Genomic DNA, 24,539 nt, shown 5'->3' on the forward strand with positions numbered 1-24,539 from the left:
GCATTGTGTAAAGTTTGATTAAAATACATACACTAAAAGTAGCAGATGCAAAAAGAGGATAACCAAAGAAATAAAGTAAGTGAGCAGGTGCGGAAGCCCTCTAAGCCCAGAACGAACAGGCACAAATACACAGCTTCAGCCTCGTCAGCAGGTGAGGAGTTACAGTCTTCTTTAATAAGATAATGTGAATAACTCAGGGCAGATAAAGTCATTCTCCTTAACCAAAAATAACTGCCCAGCTGCAGAGAACAGCTACTGCCTAAAAGAGACTGAAACTCATTACAGACACAGGGAACCTGAAGGCAAGAATCCTTCTGGATAGGATAGGAACTAGCAACCTGGGACACTTAAACAACATAACACAAAAATCATACCTACTACATCTCTTTGACAATCAGATGTCTAATGCATGCACTCCAACAAATAACTCATAGTAATCCAGGGTCTACATTATTTGGCATATGGAAACCTACCTTATGGTGGTGAGGAGAGGAATCTGAGAGGATATACAGCTGCTATCAAAGATTCTGCAAAATAAAAATCAAGAATAAAGTAACACACTTTTTATTGTTTCTTGAAATTTTTCTGAAATAACATCAGTGTATTTAACAAGATTTTCATTGGTTAATGATATAAAATACGATTGTTATTTTAAAAGATGTAGGATTAGGCTGTGACAAACCTTAGCTGGTATATTTAACAAAAGTTACAAGGAATATTATAAAATTTAGTGTTTATATAGTTTAGTGTGGAAATAATTTATTTAAATACTATTAATCCAAACTTAAAATGTACATTCTAAAGTGATAACCTGGACTCAAAAACTATATTCAGATTCACAGTCATATAGGTAATATATAAGGAATGTGGTCTGAAAATGTACAAAATAACCTAAAAGTCCATGCATGTATCAATAGCAATTTCCCCATGAGACTCACCAGTTGAGGGTCTGATAGTGTCATTTCCAGGTGCTGGCAAGACTAAGACTGGCCAGCAAAGGGAGGACTTCTTGTAGGGCAGCTGGAGGAATCCAGAAGCCTCTGCCAGCTACCCAGGCAGAAAGAAACTAACCACATCTCCACCACCTCCCCCTTCTCCTTGTTCCTAGCTATTCCAGTGTAGTTTCTTGACGCTAGACCTTACTGTCTAATTAGATTAATAGAAAGTCAAATCACTAACAACTAATGTAACAAGAGTGAACTTTGCAGTACAAATGAACAGAAATGGGACAAACAGGTAGCTCTTGAGACAAAGGAAACTGTGTGGGTGGAAAGAGGACACTGCACTCCCATTGCCTGGTGACTAAATCTCTTAATGCACCAGCTGGTAATGCTCACAGACTTTACCAGAAACTAATTGAGGGCACCTGTCACACATACAGACCATGCTCCTCCCAAAAGATGGGTCTAAACAGAAATTAGGTGCCTTTCTAGAGCCTGGCCCACAGTATACATTCAACAGATACTTGTTGAGTGAATAATGAATGAATTCCAAAATCACTTAAGATAAACCTCTCCTAAACTGAGAAATGCTTGCAATGTTAAAATCAGGATCCTAGAAGAGAACAAAATCATTTTCCTTCATGGTTGCACTTGAAATTCTCCACATCTTTTCTTATTGGCATTATTTTCTATTTTTGGTCCAACTGGTTTACATTACATTTTTAAATCCATTTTTAAGCAGCAGCATCAGAAAGGTACCAAAGCTGGGGCCGGCCCCGTGGCCGAGTGGTTAAGTTCGCAGGCTCTGCTTCGGCCACCCAGGGTTTCACCAGTTGGGATCCTGGGTGCAGACGTGGAACCACTCATCAAGCCATGCTGAGGTGGCATCCCACATGCCACAACTAGAAGGACCCACAACTAAAAAATATACAACTATGTACTAGGGGCTTTGGGGAGAAAAAGGAAAAATAAAATCTTTAAAAAAAAAAGAAAGATACCAAAGCTAAAACCATAAAACTATATCCAGCAGTTTGTATAGAAGCCCAGTTTTTGCTCTTTTCTGCCTGCTCAGGGCCTGCGGCTCCACAACTTTCATTCAGCACCTTTCTCGTAGAGCATGTCCTACTATCCACAAGTCAGAGCTTCTCCCTAAGTTAAAATTATCTCCTTTCCAAGATATCACAAGCCTGGTTTCGTTGGGATTTCTGGAATTATTCAGAGCTGAAAGGGAAGCCTGACATCGACTCCCCAGGGCAGCTACTGACCTTCTCTGTCAATCTCAAGGAAATTTCCAGACCCCAAAACTGCTGAAAAGCCATTAAGTACAGGCCACAGATCTCAGGAACCTAGATATGGCTACAAAACGATAACGCTAACGATTTAATAAGGAGCACAGTGAACAAAGCTACTGGTTTACTGACGCAGTAGCTACAAACTCCTGAGATTCCTTAACAACATACTTCTGTCTTCCCAATTTACCTCAGCTTACAATCAGCACATGTGGTCACTACTCTGTTACCAGTAAGAGGTGAAAAATAGGCAGAGGCGAGGCTCTTTGTGTGTTCAGTCAAAGAAATCAAAGGCTGGTTTCCCTTGGGAGTCAGGCGCCTTGCATCATAAATATGAACATCCCTGTAATGGGAAGAATAATTCTTAGTGTTGCCACAGTCTATGTAGTTCGTCTCTAGAACAGCGCTAAAGATAAATTAGACACTCAAATGCTCATTACGTTGAAGAACAGTTAAGACAGAATCCTCTAATCTTCTCTATTAATTTTACAAACACTGGCATAGATAAAAAACAGTAGAAAAATTCCAAAACTATAGCATATATATGTAACCAGTGGGTACAGAGAGACAAGATTCTAGTTGGTTTTCTAATCTCTCCAAGAAAAAATTTAACAGAGACCAACAAGTTATAGATCACATATAACTTTTTTGTTTTTTACAAGTTTTCTCAAAAGACTAGAAGTAAATGCATCTGATGCCAAGGAAAACAAAAATGTGTTTTTGTTTCAATGCTTTCAATATTTATTAAATCCCAAAGAATCTCTCATTTTAAAAAAATCACACTAAAAAGAACTTTAGTTGGTATAGAAAGGAAAATTATTTGGCCTGTGGGTATCACAAGGCAGATGTCCTTGACAACCAAGCTAAAACATTATTCCTAACATTAAAAGCCCTAAACCATAAAATTTTATGAAGAACATACCTCAATCCTGCAGTGATGAAATATTGTCTATGCACTGGGTGGACATGAACAGTTCTTATTTTTCTCAAAGAAGAACTGATAAGTTTCTCATAAGAAGTTCCAGGTGTCCGTCTATCCACCAATGACAAACTTCCATCCCAGTGGCCTACTACTAAAGAGGAGGCATCTTCTGCCAAGAAGTCAAAGGAAGAAAAGCTACTTCTTTCGTCTCTATATACCTAAGGATATAAGTAATAATCAACTTATATAACACTTCTTTTAAAAAAAGCTAATGCATAAATTCTTTGGTAAAAGAGTTATAAAACACCTTACCCAAACAACCTCATTTATCCTCCCATCATCCCCACAGGAAGCACAGGGCAAAATGATCAACCCCTTTCACAGAGATGAAACTAAGGTACTAATCAGCCTTGAGACTCGCCTGCTATCAAATGGCCCATCCACTCATGTCAGAGCTACATTCCAAATCTCTTAAATCCAATAAACCTCAGATACAGATCTGCTCTGTGAAACTTACTAGGAAATGGATTGGATCTGAATTCTACCCAACTGAAATACCTTCAAATAGCAAGTAACTTTGCCAACCAAGTCCAAGATATATGGCTGAATGCTCACCTACTTTTGATGGAAATGTAAACAGACACAAATTTTTGACAGCTAATCAGATACATTCTACCAAAATATTTAATGCTTATACCAAATAATTTCACTAAGATATATATAAGGATGCCTGCAGCAAGGCTGCTCATAATAGCAATAAGAAGTAACCTAAATGTCCACCAAAAGAGATCTGGTTAAATAAATGATGGTACATCTCCACTTTGAAATATTGTGTAATGCCAAAAAGAATGAGGTAGATTTGTACTACTAACTGTTCAAAGTACTTTTTAAGCGAAAAAAGCAAGTTGCAAAAAAGTATGTATATAGTATGAATACATTAGCGCAAAGAAAAAATATATATATATGCTTGTAAGTATATGTCTACTTTCTGGAAGCATACACAAAAAATACAAGGGTTACTTCTAAAGAGTGGGAATGGGGGAAGCTTTACCCCCCACAAGGTAGCTTTACCTTGCATACCCTATCTACTGTAAATATATTACCATCAGCAAGTATTAATATAATTTTTTAATCACTTATAACCCACAATACTATCACTTTGGGTTCAGGGCTCACACATATAAGGAATAAAAAATAAATGTGGTGGGGGCTGGCCCCGTGGCCGAGTGGTTAAGTTCGCGCACTCCGCTGCAGGCGGCCCAGTGTTTCGTTGGTTCGAATCCTGGGCGCGGACATGGCACTGCTCATCAAACCACGCTGAGGCAGCATCCCACATGCCACAACTAGAAGGACCCACAACGAAGGCTACACAACTATGTACTGGGGGGCTTTGGGGAGAAAAAGGAAAAAAATAAAATCTATAAAGAAATTAAATAAATGAATGAATGAATGAATGAATGTGGTAAGGCCAACCTTGGTGGCCTAGTAGTTAAGAGTAGTTAAGAGTAGTTAAGTTTGCCATGCTCTGCTTCGGCGGCCCAGGTTCAGTTCCCAGGCAGAGATGTACACCACTTACTATCAGTGGTCACGCTGTGGCAGCAGCTCACAGGAAAACTAGAGGAAGACTGGCAACAGATGTTAGCTCAGGGTAAATCTTTCCCAGTAAAAAAAAAAACAAGTCGTAGAATGTGTCAGTATTCAAGTAAGAGAGAGTGACCACAATTCTAATTGCTGAATTTTATTTTTAATAACAAGTATAATTATGAACTGAGATTAACAAATTAATAAACTAAAGGCATCCCAACCCCCACACACCCCAAAAAACCCAATATACAGGAGCTTTAGAGTCAGACAGACCCAAGTGCAAATTCTAGTTCTGCCATTTACGTCCTTAAGCAAGCTAATAAATCTCTTTACCTCAGTTTTTTCAGCTGTTAAATGGAGATAACATTATCTATTTCATAGGGTGTTATAAAGGTTAATAATATATATATGTAAAGCACATTCAGGTTAATGCCTAACACGAGGTAACTGTTCAATCAGTAGTATCAGGAGCAAATTACTGATACATGCTACATCATGGATGAATCTTAAAAGCATTGTGCTAGGTAAAAGAAGTCAGACAAAAAGCTACATACTGTATGATTCCATTTACTCGACATTCTGGAACAGGGTAAATTACATTTCTGTAATAATGTAATAATCACATCAATGGTTTCCAGAGACTTCAAGAAGGGAGGGGAGACTGACTACAAAGGGTCATGAGGTGACTTTTTTGGATGATGAAAATTTTCTATACCTTGATTGTGGTCGTTGTCATACAGGTGTATACAATTTGCCCAAACTCATAGAACTGTACACCTAAAAATGTAAATTTTACCCTAATAAATGTGACTTAAAAAAAATAAGTAGAGAACTCTTAAAACTCTATACTAAAAAGATAACCCAATTGAAAAATAGGCAAAGGATCCAAATAGACATTTCTCTAAAGAAATATAAATGGCCAATAAGCAGATGAAAAGATGCTCAGCATCATTAGTCATTAGGGAAATGGAAATCAAAACCACACGCAATACCATGTCATACCCATTAGGGCGGCTATAGTCACCAACAATAACAAGTGTTGGCAAGGACATGGTCAAATTGGAACTCTCATACATTGCCGATGAGTATGTAAAATGGTGAAGCCGGTTTGGAAAACAGTTTGGCAGTTCCCCAAAATGTTAACCATAGAGTTACCATATGACTCCACAATTCTCATATTGGGTATATTTGGGAATATACCCAACAGAAATGAAAGCATATGTCCACAGAAGACTTGTGCATGAATGTTTCTAACAGCATTATTTGCAACAGTAAAAAATGGAAACAACCAAAATGATCATCAACTAATGAATGGATGAGTAAAATGTGGTGTATCCATACAATGAAACATTATTCAGCCATAAAAAAAAGGATGACGTACTGACACATTCTACAACATAGATGAACCTTGAAAACATTTTGCTAGCAAAAGAAGCCAGTCACAAAAGACTACAAATTGTATGATTCCATTTATATGAAATGTCCAGAACAGGCAAATCTATAAGGACAGAAAGTAGATCAGTGGTTGCCTAGGGCTGGGAGGAGGGGAAAACTGGGAGTATCTGCTGATGGACAAGGGGTTTCTTTTTAGGGTGATGAAAATATTCTAAAATTAGATTGTGGTAATGATTTCACAATTCTGTAAATATACAAAAAACCATTGGATTTTACACTTTAAATGGGTGAACTGTGTGGTATGTGAATTATATTTTGATAAAGTTGTTTAAAAAAATAAGTATAATCAGTTATTAAGTGGCTGATAAAATATAGATATACCTTTAAATTTCAAACTCCAACCTTCTTGTAAGAAGATAAACAAATACAAAAGAGAACATGACTTGCATAGACAACTTCATTGTTGTGCATTAATAACCAAAGTGTTACCATTAAACAGTTTAAAGAGGACTTTACACAAATATTATCTCATTTAATCCACGACTGATAGCCTATTTATTTCTAATAAGGATTTGAAATATCAATGTTGCTCTTAGAAACCTATTTTTAAAAAGGTAGAGATAAAAATTGTAAGAAAAAAAGACACAAAGATACTGATAAGAAAAGAAACTGTTTCTCCTAATTGTCAGTAGTTAGGAAATCAAGCATGACCAACAACACAACATTAATAGTCTGGAAGGTTTTTTTTCATATGGTTATAAACAGACCTTAAGGCACTTAAACATCCTTACTTTTAAAAGAAAACCCAAGAACTATTAGCCCTCAGCAGGGAGAAAAAGCTTCCTCAATTGTAAGAAAGATCATTTTAGGAATACAATGAAAAGCAAAACAAAAGCAGGTACATACTATAATTATTAAAATGATTATTTTAAAACTCTTTTAAAAATAATTATGAATCACCTGTACAAGGAATATTAAAAAAATTACAAAGACATCAGAATCTGTTAATTTTGAGTACTGCCTTATATAAAAAATTAAGGCATAAAATTAGATCATAAATTATTTACAAAGCAACTTCAGTGATGAGTACCCTATTCTCTTCATTGTCTATCACGTATAAAATGCTCTTATACTGAGGACCTCTAAAAACTTTAAAAGTCTCATTCAAAATAAGATAAAGGATAAAAACTCAGATCTAAACCATCATAAGTTTCATAAGATTAAAATCTACAATAAAAAGAAAAGTTTGATTTGTAAGAATTCTCTTATTGAGAAAATCTGATACAGTTAAGCAAATTTGAAAGTTCACCTTAAGTAGTAGACCAAAACGTAATCACTGGGATCCAATATTGTGAGGATTCCTCAGGCCTTTTGGAAGCTTCTGGCCTACTCTGCCAGAGATCAACTGATTAGAAAATCTCCAAGGAATAGTCTGGTGATCTAGGTAGAGTGTCTCTGGAAGGATGGGTGGTCGTGAGTATGAGCCCACAGTCTTTCAACCATTCTTAAACAGGCTTCAACTTAATTTGACCTTGCAGGGGGGTTAGAACAGCCCAGGAACAGACTTTATATTTATACTCAACAAGTGGTTACAAATAAACTTGGCCTAAGATGTTCTAAGATGCTGAATAAAACCAACTAGGTGTCCATTTCTTGCTAGAGTACAATTATACGACATCCAATGGCAATTCTTCATCCTAACTTCACCAGATAAAAACAAGTGAGCTAATCTCTTTACCATCACATATATATGGCATATAAGACACTATATATCCTAGCTAGAAGACTAGAGAAAACCAAATTTTGTAGTGTCTGTGTTATATTACAGGTCAAAAGTTTTAAGTAAGGGCCGGCCCCGTGGCCAAGTGGTTAAGTTAGAGCACTCCGCTTCCGTGGCCCAGGGTTTCACCGGTTTGGATCCCAGGCGTGGACATGGCACCGCTCATCAGGTGATGCTGAGGTGGCACCCCATATACCACAACTAGAAGGACCCACAACTAAAAATACACAACTATGTACCGGGGGGCCTTGGGGAGAAAAAGGAAAAATAAAATCTTAAAAAAAAAAAGTTTTAAGTATAATGTAATGTAATACTGTTAAGTGATGAATTTCTCTATAGTCTTTCTTGCCACATTTAAGACTCATCTCCACAAAATTCACATCTGCAAAAGCCAGGACCAATGAACACAAGTATAATAATATTTCAATTTTTTCCCCTGAGTGAAAAAGAAGTACAAGTCTTAAGCCTAAAAATAGAAGAGTAAATTAATTTATTGAAAAGCTTTTTGCAAAAATGAAAAAATAAAAATAACATGAGCAAACACTCTGTGCCAGGCTCTAAGTACTATATTTGCATTAATTGATTTAATCCTTATGACAACCACATAAAGCAGATACTATTACTATCCCACTTCACAACTGAAGAAATTGAGGCACAAAGAGGTTAAGAAACTTGCAAAGGTCACACAAGTAGTAACAGATGGTCTGGGATTTTAACTCGGGCAGTATAGTTCTAAAGTTCCTATTCTATACCACCTCACCCAATCTGGTATAATAATCATTCATGTAGCATCTCATAGAAAATCCAGAATAACATCTGAAGTCAACACATAAACACATTAATATTTACCTCATCAAAAACAGCTCTGGAAAAATCCCCACAGCGTAATGTGCCATCATAGCTCAATGACAGTATATGAGCTGGATTGGCAGGTGAGAAGTAAAGACAGCTAACTGGCTGACTATGGGGTTGAAAAACATAAATTCCATCTTCTTTAGGTTGGTGACTCTAGAAGAGAGTTGGGGGCAGGGAGAAAGACAAAAACTAGTGAAAAGTAGTAATATTTTCTACATCATTATGTCATTAACTATTTACATCTGTATTATATTGTCTTTTCTTAGTCTATAATTGTACCCACTCTCCCATTCAGAAAGTCAGAATTTGAAACTTTATGCTGTTACTATATTACTTTTTTCTAATTTTCAATCTAGCAATATTAAGTCACATTTATTTTAACTAGCAAACTAGTCTTTTCATAATACAGAGGGAAAAAATTACTGCTTATTATGACTTCAGTTCATGAAATCTTCAGGAAATGAGAAATCTCCTCTTCATTTCACACACAGCATAATCCCTGACTATCAAAAACAGTATTGATACCACTACCACCTTACTTGCTACGTGTGCTTCTATATAATATGAGTATATCATTCTCAGCACAATTTTCATAAGGTATTTGGTCCTGGCACAAAATAATCATTTTTTAAATATTTTATCCCCTAAATACACCATGAAAATTCATGTATTTGAATTTCCACATTAGAGTTACTACTTCTAAGGATTATCCTTTCCACAACTGTATTACCTATTCCTAAATCATCACTTGTCAGATTTGAATAAGTTATATTCCTATGCCATATGTTATATTATGAACCAGATCAACTATCATCTCCAAATCTGGCTTAGTCTGCTCTGAAATACTCAAACATTGTTTTCTTTTTTTATTTAAACTTTAAAATAAACAGAAGAACTTTTAAAAAGGAAAGAAAGAAAAAAAATTCCAATTACACACACTCCTCCTCCTAGCCCGGGTTAATCACTGTTAACATCTTGTTTATAGCATTTATTTTTTAGAAAAACAAAAGTTTCCATTGTTATAAAGAACCCAAAAACTATGCAAATATACAAAAAGTTTTTAAAAATCACTTCAAATCTAAAATTAACCAAAATTATCATTACAGATATCTCTATACGTACTTCTGTAGACAGAATGACAGAGGAGAAATTTAGGAAAAAATCAGACCATGCTATATACGCCATTTTTAATATTATTAAATTTAACTATACTTCAAAATAATAAAATAAAATCAGTCTAAAGGAATTTCTGAACTTTGAGTATTTCTTTATAAGAGATATCTCCTAAGAAAAAAGTATAAAACATAAAGCAGTTTTAGTCATTATGCTTTTTTATTTTTTTAACTATGTCTCAATTTTAGATGATTTCTATTGATTGAGAACATTATTCTCACTCCTCCTCCAATCTTCCCTTTCTCCATCTCTATATTTTGTTATATTATTATTTTTATTTTGTCCAGGTTGATAACATTCACATCCAGTTCTGTAACTATAATTCATACAGCTGTTTAATATTACGTTCTGCATTTAAATGGATTCAACACTCATGATTAATTCTTTTCTCTAGCTTCTCCATTCTTAATTTTGATTTACTCTTAATTGGCTGAAATTTGCTGTCAAGCAGGTTTTTTCCAGATGAACTCACAGGTCTTGAATTTCTTAAGTTTTTTCACAATTGAGAACACCCACCTGCTGCCTTTATATTAGAACAATCTCTTGTGCTGGGTAAATATTCCAGGGCTACCCTTCCTTCCCTCAGAACTTTGTAGACATTACATGCAATGTTGCTGTAGAAAACCATGGCAAGCCTGTCTTTTCACCTTGAATATAATTTGTTTTTTCTGCCTGAAGAATTCTTTATCCTTTAAGTTTCAAATTTTCCTAGGACATGGTGTATACATTCAATCTGCCAATTCAAATCTGTCTTTGCAGAAAAATTCTCTTTGAATATGTTTTCTGTTCCATTTGTTGTGTCATCTTTGACTGTCTTTCCCTTTCTATTGGCTTGTCTCTTAAAGCTTTCTCATCTGTTTGAGATTACCTCAGATCTTTAATGTCTGTAATTTAATTTTCATTAATGCCTATTCTGTTCCTTGTTTTTGTCTAATTTATTAGTTTCATTGATCTTCAATTTGTTTCCTTAGTTCTGCAATCTCCTTTTTCATCTCATTCTGTTGTTTTATCATCTTATCTTTGAGTCTTATTTTACCAAAATAATGTTGTCTTTAACTTACTTCATGGCAGCACTGTCCAAAGGACTTTCTGAGATGTTCTATATCCACTAGCAATGTGTGGCTATTAAGCACTAAAAATGTGCCTAGTTTAACTGACAACTGAATTTTCTATTTAAATGTAAACAGTCTCATATGACTTGCAGCTACTGTACTGAACAGTGCAGTTCTACAGCCTGGAGCAACCATGGAAAATTTCCTTCCTTTCCTTGAGTTATGTTTTTCTTCTACATCTGTCTTTGCATGCTAGGTTCTTTGGCTGTTTTTGTGCTAGCGTTTGTCTAGTTGCCATGTCATTATTTTTGTTTTCATCATGCTTGAATTTCTCTGTCCATGTTAGTTTCTCCAACATAATATAACATACTGACTCTTTCTCCTAGTATCTTATAACCAGTTCGTTTTTACCTCAGACAAGCACAGTCTTTTACATAGCCAGGAAGAAAGATGGAGGCCAGAGGAGGGAGGTGGATAGTTGGTTTCAGCTGAAACAGCACACAGGAAGGTCAAGATATTGGTTTTAGACTAGCTCAATCTGTTAATGGGATCGCCAAGTGTCCTGGAACCTTAGAAGGCTGAGAGAGATACTGGACTACAGAGACCTAGTAATACAGATTTTTGGAGTCACAAGGAAAGACATAACAAACAGACTTTCCTACATGTCTTCAACTCTGTACAGATCAAAGCAACCTGAAAAGATCTTCATTTGACTATGTTAATTCTCTATTTTTTCTTTTCAAAGTTCTTCAACAAATAGTCTTTACCGATTGCTTCCATTTCTTCCACTACCCCATTCTTTTTTACTCTCCTAAAGTCTGTTACCTTCCTTACCTCATCATTGAAGCTATTCTCTCAACTCACTAATGCTACCCTATTTTTAAAAAACCAATGGCATTTTCCCTGTTCCCATTCTTCTGACTTCTCTGCAAGAAGCCCTGTCAAACTCCCATCCTTGAAACTCATCTCATAGCTTGTACAACCTGATACTATTTCTGGTCCTCTTCTCATTTCTCTGCTTCTGTTTTCTTTACCGAATCCTTTCACCTCCTCCTGCCACTCATATCTTATCAAAATAAGGGTGAGCCTATGTTCCCAAAATAAGAGAGAAGTTAGTTCTTATTTCTCAATCAGTAGACTGAAACACATGGGAAGAGAAACAAGGGACATACAGAGCAAACATAAAATGAGTGCTAAAATGGCAGCATTAAGCCCTCATATATCAATAATCACTGTAAATCTAAATAAATGGATTGTATTCTCCAATCAAAAGACACAGTGGCGGGATGGATTAAAAAACAAGACCCAACAATATGCTGCCTCCATGAAACACATCTCAGCTGTAAAGACAAACACAGGCTTACAGTGAATGGATGGAAGATGATACTCCAAGCTAATGGCAAACAAAAGAAAGCGGGGGTTGCCATACTTATATCAGACAAAGTAGACTTCAAGATAAAACAGGCAATGAGAGACAAAGAGGGGGCAGTATACAATGATAAAAAGGACACTCTACCAAGAAGACATAACACTGATAAATATATATGCACCCAACACAGGAGCACCAAAGTACATAAAGCAACTATTAACAGACCTAAAAGGAAATATTAACAACATAACAGTAGCAGGGGACCTTAACACTTACATCAATGGATAGATGAGACAGACAGAAAGTCAACAAGGAAACAGTGGAATTAAATGAAAAGCTAGAGCAGATGGACTTTACAGACCTATATAGAACACTCCATCCAAAAACAGCAGAATACATACTCTTCTCAAGTGCACATGGAACATTCTCAAGGATAGACTATATGCTGAGAAACAAGACAAGCCTCAATAAATTTAAGAAGACTGAAATCATATCAAGCATCTTTTCTGACCAAAATCTATAAAACTAGTACTCAACTACAAGAAAAAAGCTAGGAAAGTGACAAATATGTGGAGACGAAACAACATGCTACTGAACAACCAATGGATCATTGAAGAAATTAAAGAAGAAATAAAAAAATATCTGGAGACAAATGAAAATACACTATACGAACTCATATGGGTGGCAGCAAAAGCAGTCTGAAAAGGGAAATTCACAGCAATGTAGGCCCACCTTAAAAAACAAGAAAAATCTCAAATAAGCAATCTTAAACTACACCAAACAGAATTAGAAAAAGAAGAACAAACAAAGCCCAAAGTCAGCAGAAGGAGGGAAACAATAAAAGTCAGAGCAGAAATAAATGAAATTGAAACCAAAAAAAAAAAACCAACAGTAGAAAGGATCACTGAAGCTAAGAGCTGATTCTTTGAGAGGATAAATAACATTGACAAACCCTTAGCCAGACTCACTAAGAAAAAAAGAGAGAAGGCTCAAATAAATAAAATTATGAAAGAGGAGAAATCACAACAGATACTAGAGAAATACAAAGGATTATAAGAGAATGCTATGAAAAACTATATGCCCACAAATTGGACAATCTAGAAGAAATGGATAAATTCTTAGACTCATACAACCTCCCAAAACTGAATGAAGAATAGAGAATCTGAATAGACCAATCACAACTAAGGAGAGTGAAACAGTAATCAAAAACTTCCCAAAAAATAGGGGCTGGCCCCGTGGCTGAGTGGTTAATTCGCGCTCCGCTGCAGGTGGCCCAGTGTTTCGTTGGTTCGAATCCCATGCGCGGACATGGCACTGCTCATCAAACCACGCTGAGGCAGCGTCCCACATGCCACAACTAGAAGGACCCACAGTGAAGAATATATACAACTATGCACCGGGGGGCTTTGGGGAGAAAAAGGAAAAAATAAAATCTTTAAATAAATAAATAAAATAAATAAATAAATAAATAAATAAATAAAATTTAAAAAAACAAAAGTTCAGGACCAGATGGCTTCTCTGGAGAATTATACCAAACCTTCAAAGAAGATTTAATACTAATCTTTCTCAATCTATTCCAAATAGTTGAAGAAGACGGGACACTTGTTAACACATTTTACAAGGCCAACATCACCCTGATCCCAAAGCCAGACAAGGACAATACAAAGAAGGAAAATTACAAGCCGATATCACTAATGAACATAAATGCAAAAATCCTCAACAAAATAGTCGCAAACCGAATACAGTAATACATTAAAAAGATCATACACTATGATCAAGTGGGATTTATACCAGGGACACAGGGATGGTTCAATAACCACAAACCAATCAACGTGATACACCACATTAACAAAATGAGGAATAAAAAATGCATCATCATCTGAATAGATGCAGAGAAAGCATGTGACAAGATCCAACAGCCATTTATGATAAAACTCTCAATGAAATGGGTATAGAAGGAAAGTACTTCAACATAATAAAGGCCATATATAACAAACCCACAGCCAACACTATACTCAACAGGAAAAAACTGAGTCATCCCTCTGAGAAGAATAACAAGACAAGGGTGCCCACTCTCACCACTCTTTTTCAACACAGTACCGGAGGTCCTGGCCAGAGCAATAGGGAAGAAAAAGTAGTAAAAGGAATCCAAATAGGCAATGAAAAAGTGAAACTCTCACTGTTTGAAGATGACATGATTTTATACACAGAAAACCCTAAAAAATCCATCAGAAAACTATTAGAAATAATCAACAAATACAGCACAGTTGCAGGGTACCAAATCAGCTTACAAAAATCAGTTGCATTTCTATACTCTGATAACGAACTAATAGAATGAGAACTCAAGAATACAATCCCATTTACAACTGCAACAAAAAGAACAAAATATCTAGGAATAAATTTAACCAAGGAGGTGAAAGACCTATACAATGAAAACTATAAGACATTATTGAAAGAAATCGATGATGACATAAAGAAATGGAAAGATATTCCACACACATGGTTTGGAAGAAGAAACATAGTTAAAATGTCCATACTACCTAAAGCAATCTATAGATTCAGTGCAATCCCAATCAGAATCCCAATGACATTCTTCACAGAAATAGAACAAAGAATCCTAAAATTCATATGGGGCAACAAAAGACCTCAAATAGCTAAAGTAATCCTGAGAAAAAACAACAAACCTGGAGGCATCACAATCCCTGACTTCAAAATATACTACAAAGCTATAGTAATCAAAACAGCATGGTTAGGGCCAGCCCCATGGCTGAGTGGTTCAGTCTGTGCGCTCTGCTTCAGCAGCCCAGTGTTTTGCCAGTTTGGATCCTGGGCACAGACGTGGCACTGCTCATTAAGCCATGCTGAGGTGGTGTCCCACATAGCACAACCAGAAGGACCTGCAACTAGAATATACACCTACATACTGGGGGGCTTTGGAGAGGAGAAGAAGATTGGCAACAGAAGTTAGCTCAGGTGCCAATCTTAAAACAAGAAAACAGCATGGTACTGGTACAAAAACAGGCACATAGATTCATGGAACAGAATTGAAAACCCAGAAACAAAACCACACATCTTTGGATAGCTAATCTTCGACAAAGGAGCTAAGAATACACAATGGAGAAAGGAAAGTCTCTTCAATAAATCTTGGGAAAACTGGACAGCCACATGCAAAAGAATGAAAGTAGACCATTATCTTTCACCATACACAAAAATTAACTCAAGTGCATCAAAGACTTGAAGGTAAGATCCAAAACCCTAAAACTCCTAGGAGAAAATATAGGCAGTAGACTCTTTGACATTGGTCTTAAAAAGCTCTTTGCAAATACCATGTCTACTGGAACAAGGAAAACAAAAGAAAAAATAAACAAGTGGGACTTCAGATTAAAGAGCTTCTGCAAGGCAAAGGAAACAAGAAACAAAATGAAAAGACAATCCACCAACTGGGAGAAAATATTTGCAAATCATATATGCAACAATGGGTTAATCTCCAAAATATATAAAGAACTCACACAACTCAACAACAAAAAAATCAAACAACCTGATCGAAAAATGGGCAGAGGATATGAACAGACATTTCTCCAAAGAAGTGTCAGATGGCCAATAGGCACATGAAAAGATGCTCAACATCACTGATCGTCAGGGAAATGCAAATCAAAACTACACTAAGATATCACCTTACACCCATTAGAACGGCTATAATAACCAAGACAAAAAATAGGAAATGTTGGAGAGGTTGCGGAGAAGAGGGGAACCCTCACACACTGCTGGTGGGAATGCAAACTGGTTCAGCCACTATGGAAAACAGTATGGAGATTTCTCAAAAAACTAAAAATAGAAATACCATATGACCCAGCCATCCCACTACTGGATATCTATCCAAAGAACTTGAAATCAGCAATTCAAAGATACCTCTGCACCCCTATGTTCATTGCAGCATTATTCACAAAGCCAAGATGTGGAATCAACCCAAGTGCCCATGGATTGATGACTGGATAAAGAAGATATGGTACATATATATACAATGGAATACCACTCGGCCATAAAAAATGACAAAATTGTCCCATTCACCACATGGATGGACCTTGAGGGTATTATGTTAAGCGAAATAAGCCAGACAGAAAAAGACAAACACTGTATGATTCCACTCTTATGTGGAAGATAAAGAAACACATAGACAAAGAGAACTATTTAGAGGTTATCAGGGGGAAGGAGGGTGGCGGGGTGAGCACAAAGGGTGAAGGGGCACATCTATAAGATGACTGACTAATAATAAGGTACAACTGAAATTTCACAATATTGTAAACTATCATAACCTCAATAAAAAAAAGAAAAACTCCAAAAAAATACAAGTCCAGGACCAAATGGCTTCTCTGGAGAATTCTACCAAACACTCAAAAAAGACTGAATACTTATCTTTCTCAATCTATTCCAAATAGTTGAAGAAGATGGAATACTTCCTAACACATTTTACAAGGCCAACATCACCCTGATCCCAAAGCCAGATAAGGACAACCTAAAGAAGGAAAATTACAGGCCAATGTCGCTGACTAACATAGATGCAAAACTCCTCAACAAAATATTGACAAACTGCATACAACAATACATTAAAAAGACATACACCATGATCAAGTGGGATTTATACCAGGGATGCAGGGATGGTTCAACATCCGCAAATCAATCAATGTGATACACCACATTAACAAAATGAGGAATAAAAACCACATGATTATCTCAATAGATGCAGAAAAAATGACTGGAATCATCCTAAGCAGATCCCTGAGAAGATATTTTGATCCAGCTTAGAAACTGTATTTTAAACATAATCAGGAAACTAAGAACTTTGTGTGAGCTTTTCACACATACACTTAAAGCTGTAATATAGTTTCCTGGCAGTTAGTTCACGCTCAGACGACTAATGATATTCAAGCTAAAAATGTTAAACTTCTATAAAGCAAATTTAAATTCCTCTATATTTCTAAAATTTGGAATCACAAAAGCACAAAACTATAAACCTCAAGTAACATCTATAAACACATGGCTCTAGGCTATTCTCTTGCAGACTATTTGCTTCAGTCAAACTTTAATATTTTCAAAAAATTAATAATAACTTACCAAATCCCAAAGTCCGACTTGCCCAGATTTGGCCCCAGCTGCCACCAAAGTTCTAGTTTCTGATGGGTGGATAGCTATAGCGAATATTGGGCCTTTGGTAACTTTATTAACAGTATTTTCACTGATGACCATGCCACTTAAACTGGCTTTGTAGCTGAGAACATTAAAAATTCAAATTTTAGAAGTAAAACCAATCTCAATAGTCAAAATAAGTGAAATATGAGTCAAAAGAGAAAAATCACAATTAGTAAATAAATGTAGGAAAATATTCAACTTCCTGGAAACCAAGGAAATCAAATTAAACAATGGAATACCATTTTTCACTTATAAAAGCTAGTAAACTGCAGTTAAACATACACATTCACATATATTGCTAGTGGCAAAGTAAGTTCATATAAGATTTTCAGAAGAAAAAAGATTTTGGAAAACAATTCAGCAATGTTTACTAAGAGCCAGAAAAAAGGCCAAAATATGTGACTCATTAATCTCACTTCTGGAATCTATCCTAAGGCAATAACCCACTATCACTAGTACACACTTCAAGAAACACATGCAAGGGGCTGGCCCCATGGCCAAGTGGTTAACTTCACGTGTTCCACTTTGGGGGCCCAGGGTTTCACTGGTTCGGATCCTGGGCGCAGACATGGAACCACTCATCAGGCCACGTTGAGGTGGCATCCCACATGCCACAACTAGAAGGACCCACAACTAAAGTATACAACTATGTACTGGGGGGATTTGGGGAGAAAAAGCAGAAAAAAAAGAAGAAGAAGATTGGCAACAGTTGTTAGCTCAAGTGCCAATCTCTAAAAATAAAAAGAAAGAAACACATGCAGACATACAAACACACAAAACTAAATAGAAAACAACTCCAAATACCAAGGGAGTGAAAGGAAGTTAAGTAAATTCCACCTACTCAATGGAGTATTATGCAATTATTCAATAAATTTCAGGGCTCTAATAACATGCAACCACAATGTTAATGAAAAAGTATAATGCAAAATTGTATATACATTAGAACATAAAATTAAAATTTATGTGAATTCATTCACTTAGTAAACATTGAATGAATATCTATTATGTGCTAGGTACTGTTCTAGTTATTGAGACAAAATCCTGCATTCATCAAGCTTATATCCTAGTGGTATTGCATATGGCAATACTTGAAAGGAAACATACAAAAACAACAGTTGTTAGGGTAGAAATATTACGGGCAATTTTTTCACTTCATTTTCAAAATTTCCTGTAATGGTATATAGTCTTTATAACTTAAAAATCTCAGAAAGTGTAAAACAAAAGCAAGGAATTTTAACTCACCTTTTAATGCTAGATAATCCCTTCTCAGCATTCTTACTACTTGTCTGAAACAATGAGACCAAAGAACTAAGTTAATATATGTACTGAGATTTCCTTAATAGATGATTCTAAAAGCTATAAGCCCCCTAAAATGATACCTTGCTCACTTCTGCCCAAGTCTGTAGAAATCCTTTAAATAGCTCACTGTTATCATCTTGATTTTCAGGAGTCATTTCTAAAGGCCCAGGAGGTAACAAAGGCTGTTATGAAAAATAAGAAAAAAAAAAAGTTGATTGTCACCCTGCCCTAAAATGTAAGCTTGAGGTTTTTCACTACTTTAAACTTTCAACACCAACAACAGGAGTGCCACATTGTTAGCATTCAAAAATAGTTGTTCAATGAATGCCAGGTATCCTGTAAAGTAATAACATGTATTATCTCATTTAATCCTCTCACTAATCCAGTGAATGAGATATCACATTTTATTTTATTTATTTTTTTAACAGCTGTTTTTTTTCATGTTTTTTATTTTTGGTGAGGACAATTGGCCCTGACTAACATCTGTGGCCAATCTTCCTTTTTTTTTTCCCTTCCCAAAACCCCAGTACACAGTTGTATATCCTACTTGTAGGTCATTCTAGTTCCTCTATGTGGGATGCCACCACAGCATGGCCTGATGAGCGGTGTATAGGTCCGCACCCAGGATTCAAACTGACAAATCCCGGGCCACCAAAGTGGAGTGTGCAAACTTAATCACTTGGCCATGGGGCCAGCCCCAGAGATACCACATTTTAAAGATATTGGAATGAAACTTAGGGAAGTTAACTTGTCCAAGTTACACTGCCAATAATTGGAATTGCTGGGAACTGATTCAGATCAATTCAATTTCATTATTCAAAGTTATTATTCTATGCCAGTGTTTTTTAAATCACAAGTTGTAACAATGGGTCGTGAAATCATTTTAATACATCACAACCAGCAATGTGTTTTAGCAAATGAGAAAAGACTAGAATAGAAAATACAAAAACGCATCACATGTAATAAGGATAAACATCAATTCACAAAAGTTTTGTCTCAGTTGTCTGTGTGTGTGTGTGTGTGTGTGTGTGTGTGTGTGTGTGTGTGTGTGGAATGGGTTCAACATAATTATATTTCTTATCATGGATGGAGGCTTCAATAAAATGTGAAAGCTACTCTTCCCCAGCACCTTAATTTGCAATTAGCTCCCAAAGCATCAGTCTAATTAGTACTATGTTTCAATTTATAATTAAGCACTTTGATATAAAGTATTAAAAACAGTCAGTGCTCTTGAATAAAAAATATAATTACAACCTTATTTAGATAATAAATTCGGTAAATAAAAACTCTCTCACTGATAGTATATAATTATAGTACAGAAAGGGACCCCCATCACTATTATTACAAATTTATTATTAATAATGTTAATAACTCCCATTTATGGACTACTTGCTAAGCCTTTAATACAATGTAAGGAACTCTTTAGATACTATTTCATTTAACCCTCACAATACCCCTTGGAGGTTTCTATTATTGTTGCCATTTTAAAAATGGGGAAACCAAGGCTCAGAAAGGTTAAGTAATTTACCCACAATCCCACAGCAGTTAAGCCTGCAGAAATACAGAATCCAACCCAGTCTTTATGACTTTGAAATCTTACTCATTAAACCATACGACTATTAAGTATTAAATTGATGAAGTACAAATTAAACATAATTCAATGACTTTTTTGTCTAGTTTCAAACACTTCAAAATTTTCAGTATTTTGTTGAGTTAATATAATGTATTGGCACTCTTTCTTACATTTTCATCTGCTACTAATATTGTTGGCTGGGCTGGGGTTGTTGGTAATGAAACTCCTGAAGGATCTACTTTTAGTAATCGCATTGACCTTCTACATCCAATCTCATTTTCTCTCTTCTTAGGCTTCTTTCTAAAGGAGTGGGAAAAAACTCATGTTACACTCATAAAACAATTATATGTATCTACTAATATTAAGGAAATAACTTATAGGAATGTATCTCATGGATATATTCACACATTGCAAAGATGTATGTACATGGCTACACCAATTTTAATTAAAACTCTGGAAACATAAATGTTCATCATAGGGAGGTAAAAGGTATTAAATTATGACATACGTATCTAATAGAATATGCAGCCATAAAAAAGAATAAAATAGATCTTTGTGTGCTGATATGACATGAACCCTAAGATATAAGAAGCAAAAACAAGGTCCAGTATATGTTAAATATGCTTCCATTTGCTTATTTACAAAAATGTCACACATTTGCACATGCTGAAATTACCTACGGAAGAATATACATGAAAACTATTAACAGTGGTTTCCTCTAGGGAGAAGGCCTGAAGAACTAAGGTCTAGGATGAGAAAGATATTTAAATGTTTCATTGCCTTCCCTTCCATATAGTTTACTTTTTAAAATCATATACATACCCTACTTTTTTATGTACTATTTTTTCATTTAAAAAAAGTAGTTGTTTTACTATAAGTTTTTTAATTTTAAGTTTTCAGTTCCATATGTAAGGAGCTTGAAAGCCACAACTCTGTCTTGCCAAGTAAAAAGCTAAACAGACTGAAAAATCAACAATCAAAATTAAGAGAGGCGAGGTCACAGTGCAAACTGCTGAGCCCAATACTAGAGACAGACAGCAAATACAAGGAGTTATGCTTACTGGAGCAGAGACTCAGGAACAGAAACCATCATAGGATCAAGTGCCAGGGTAGGAAAACCTGAATGGTAACTGACCAATTGCTGGAGACTCAGGGTGGACAAGTCTGAGAGTTAAAAACTCCTGGGTGGTCCACACAAAAATCTGCACGTGGATGTTAGCAGCAGCTTTGTTTGTAACTGGCAAAACTAGGCAACCAAGATGTCCTTCAACAGGTGAATGGATAAACAGACTGTGGTAATCCAGTTAATGGAATATTATTCAGCACTAAAAAGAAATGAGCTATCAAGCCATGAAAAGACATGGAGGAACATTAAACGTATATTACTAAGAGAAAGAAGCCAATCTGAAAAGGCTACATACTGTATGATCCCAAATACATGATATTATGGAAAAGGTAAAACTATGGAGACAATAAAAAGATCAGTGACTCTCAGGAGTGGTGATAGGAAGGGGATGAATAGGCAGAACATAGAGGATTTTTAGGACAGTGAAAATACTCTGTATATTATAATGATGGATATATGTCATTATACATTTGTACAAATCCATAGGGTACAACACCAAGAGTGAACCTTAAAGTAAACTACGGACTTAGAGTGATTATGATGTATCAGTGTAGGTTCATTCTTGGTAACAAATGTACCACTCTGGTGAGTAATGTTGATAATGAGGGAGGCTATGAGGGCGTAGGGGCAGGGGATATTTGAGAAATCTCTCTAACTTCCTCTCAATTTCCTTGTGAAACTAAAACTTCTCTAAAAAAATAAAGTCTTTGGGGGGCTGGCCCCGTGGCCGAGTGGTTAAGTTCACGCGCTCCACTGCAGGTGGCCAGTATTTCGTTGGTTCGAATCCTGGGCGCGGACATGGCACTGCTCATCAAACCACGCTGAGGCACCGTCCCACATGCCACAACTAGAAGGACCCACAACAAAGAATATACAACTATGTACCGGGGGGCTTTGGGGAGAAAAAAGAACAAAATAAAATCTTTAAAAATAAATAAAGTCTTTGAAAAAAAAAAAAAAACCTCAAAAGGTACTCACCACAACAATTTTGTGAGATTTACGTCCAGGAGCTCAACTAAGTCCTCATAGTTAACTATCAGAGAAAAATCCCTTCATACTTCCCCCAGAGGGTGGGAAAAAGAAACCATTTTGAAATATACCAGAGCACTCTGTTCTTCTCAATGAGACCTGCCTTCAGGAGAACTACTTAACCAGAGCCTAACCTGCTAGGGTATTATCAGAGCCTAACTGACCCAGGAGAAGGGAAATACCCAACTCCAGCCCACTCTTGTCATCCTCTCCCACCTAACCGGCTTGGAAAAAACCTAAAACATTTGTGAAATTCTCAGTCCAGAGGCAGAGACAGGCTCACTAAAGACTGAGACCTTATCACAGGATGCTTCCCTTCCCCCTACACTGTACCACATTACTAAAGGCCTATTTACAACAGTTCCTTTTCCCCAGTACATCATGTCCAGTTATCAAGAAAAAAATTACAAGGCACACTGAGAGGCAAAAAACACAATTTGAAGAGACAGAGCAAGCATTAGAACCGACGTAACAGGAATGTTGGAACTATCAGACCAGGAATTTAAAACAACTACAATTAATATGCGAAGGGCTCTAATGGATAAGAGACATCATGCAAGAACAGATGGGCAATATAAGCAGAGAGATGGAAATCCTAAGAAAGAACCAAAAATAAATGCTAGAGATCAAAAACACTCTAACAGGAATGCCTTTGATGGGCCTATTTAAAGAGTAGACATGGCTGAGGAAAGAATCTCTGAGCTTGAGGATATCTCAATAGGAACCTCCAAAACTGAAAGCAAGGAGAAAAAAGACTGAAAAAAAACCCCCAGAATATCCAAGGACTGTGGGACAACTACAAAAGGTGTAACATACACATAATGGGAATAGCAGAAGGAGAGGAAAAAGAAAAGGAACAGAGGAAATATTTGAAACAATAACAACTGAGAATTTCTCCAAATTAATGTCAGGCACCAAATCACAGATCCAGGAAGGTCAGAGTGCATCAAGCAATTTAAATGCCAAAAAAAACCCTACACCAAGGCAATTCATTTCCAAACTACAAAAAAAACAAAGATGAAAAATCCTGAAAGAAGCCAGAAGGAAAAACACCACCTTATCTATGGAGGAACAAAGATCAGAGTTATATCCATCTCCTCAGAAACCGTGAAAGCAAGAAAAGAGTCTAGTGAAATATTGAAAGTGTTGAGAGAAAAAAACCAATCAACCTAGGATTCTGTATCCTGGGAAATTATCCATCAAAAGTGAAGGAAATAAGACTTTCTCAGACAAACAAAAATTATGGGAGGGACCAGCCCTGTGGCTGAGTGGTTAAGTTTGCGCACTCCACTTCGGTGGCCGAGGGTTTTGCCGGTTCAGATCCTGGGCACGGACATGGCACTGCTCATCAAACCATCCCACATGCCACAACTAGAAGGATCCACAACTAAAATATACAACTATGTACTGGGGCGCTTTGGGGAGAAAAAGGAAAAATAAAATCTTTAAAAAAAAAAATTATGGGAATATGTAGCCAGTAGTCCTGCTTTGCAATAAATGTTAAAAGAAGTTCTTTAGAGAGAAGAAAAATAACATATGTCGGAACCTTAGATTTACATAAAGATAGGAAGAGCATTGCAGAAGGAATAAGTAAAGGTAAAATAAAAACTTTTTTCTTATTCTTAATTGATGTAAGATAACAGTTTGTTCAAAATAACAACACTGTATTTGATTATGTATGCTTAACATATATATCTTATGTCTGTGCGTTTATATATACATATGTATGCTTATGTATATAAGCGCTTATGTGTATAGCCAGCCCTGGTGGTCTAGCGGTTAAGATTTGGCACTGTGACCACCATGGCCCAGGTTCATTTCCCAGTCAGGGAACTACAATGCTCCCATCTGTTGGTTGTTATATTGTGGTGGCTGCATGCTGCTGTGATGCTGAAAGCAATGCCACTGGTATTTCAAATACCAGAAGGGTCACCGAGGGTGGACAGCTTTCAGCAGAGCTTCCAG

General features: G+C 36.2%; 1 protein-coding gene across 5 annotated transcripts in view; it reads right to left on the minus strand.

Moving 5' to 3' along the window:
* Positions 1-24,539, minus strand: part of WDR76 (WD repeat domain 76) — a 59,653-nt gene that overhangs the window by 8,241 nt on the left and 26,873 nt on the right. For 4 of the 5 annotated variants that reach the window (XM_070581935.1, XM_070581924.1, XM_070581927.1 and 1 more), the window contains 8 exons: positions 20,590-20,719; positions 18,927-19,028; positions 18,790-18,833; positions 17,473-17,626; positions 8,761-8,919; positions 3,153-3,370; positions 2,421-2,573; positions 474-527 (listed from right to left, as the gene is read on the minus strand). In XM_070581935.1, the coding sequence (XP_070438036.1) occupies positions 474-527; positions 2,421-2,573; positions 3,153-3,370; positions 8,761-8,919; positions 17,473-17,626; positions 18,790-18,833; positions 18,927-19,028; positions 20,590-20,719 (1,014 nt within the window). Of the gene's footprint in view, positions 1-473; positions 528-938; positions 2,574-3,152; positions 3,371-8,760; positions 8,920-17,472; positions 17,627-18,789; positions 18,834-18,926; positions 19,029-20,589; positions 20,720-24,539 lie in introns of all 5 variants that reach the window. The other variant, XR_011528958.1, reaches the window with a different exon arrangement.

This window comes from Equus przewalskii, chromosome 1 (assembly GCF_037783145.1).
Source record: "Equus przewalskii isolate Varuska chromosome 1, EquPr2, whole genome shotgun sequence".
In the NCBI taxonomy this organism is placed as follows: Eukaryota; Metazoa; Chordata; class Mammalia; order Perissodactyla; family Equidae; genus Equus; species Equus przewalskii.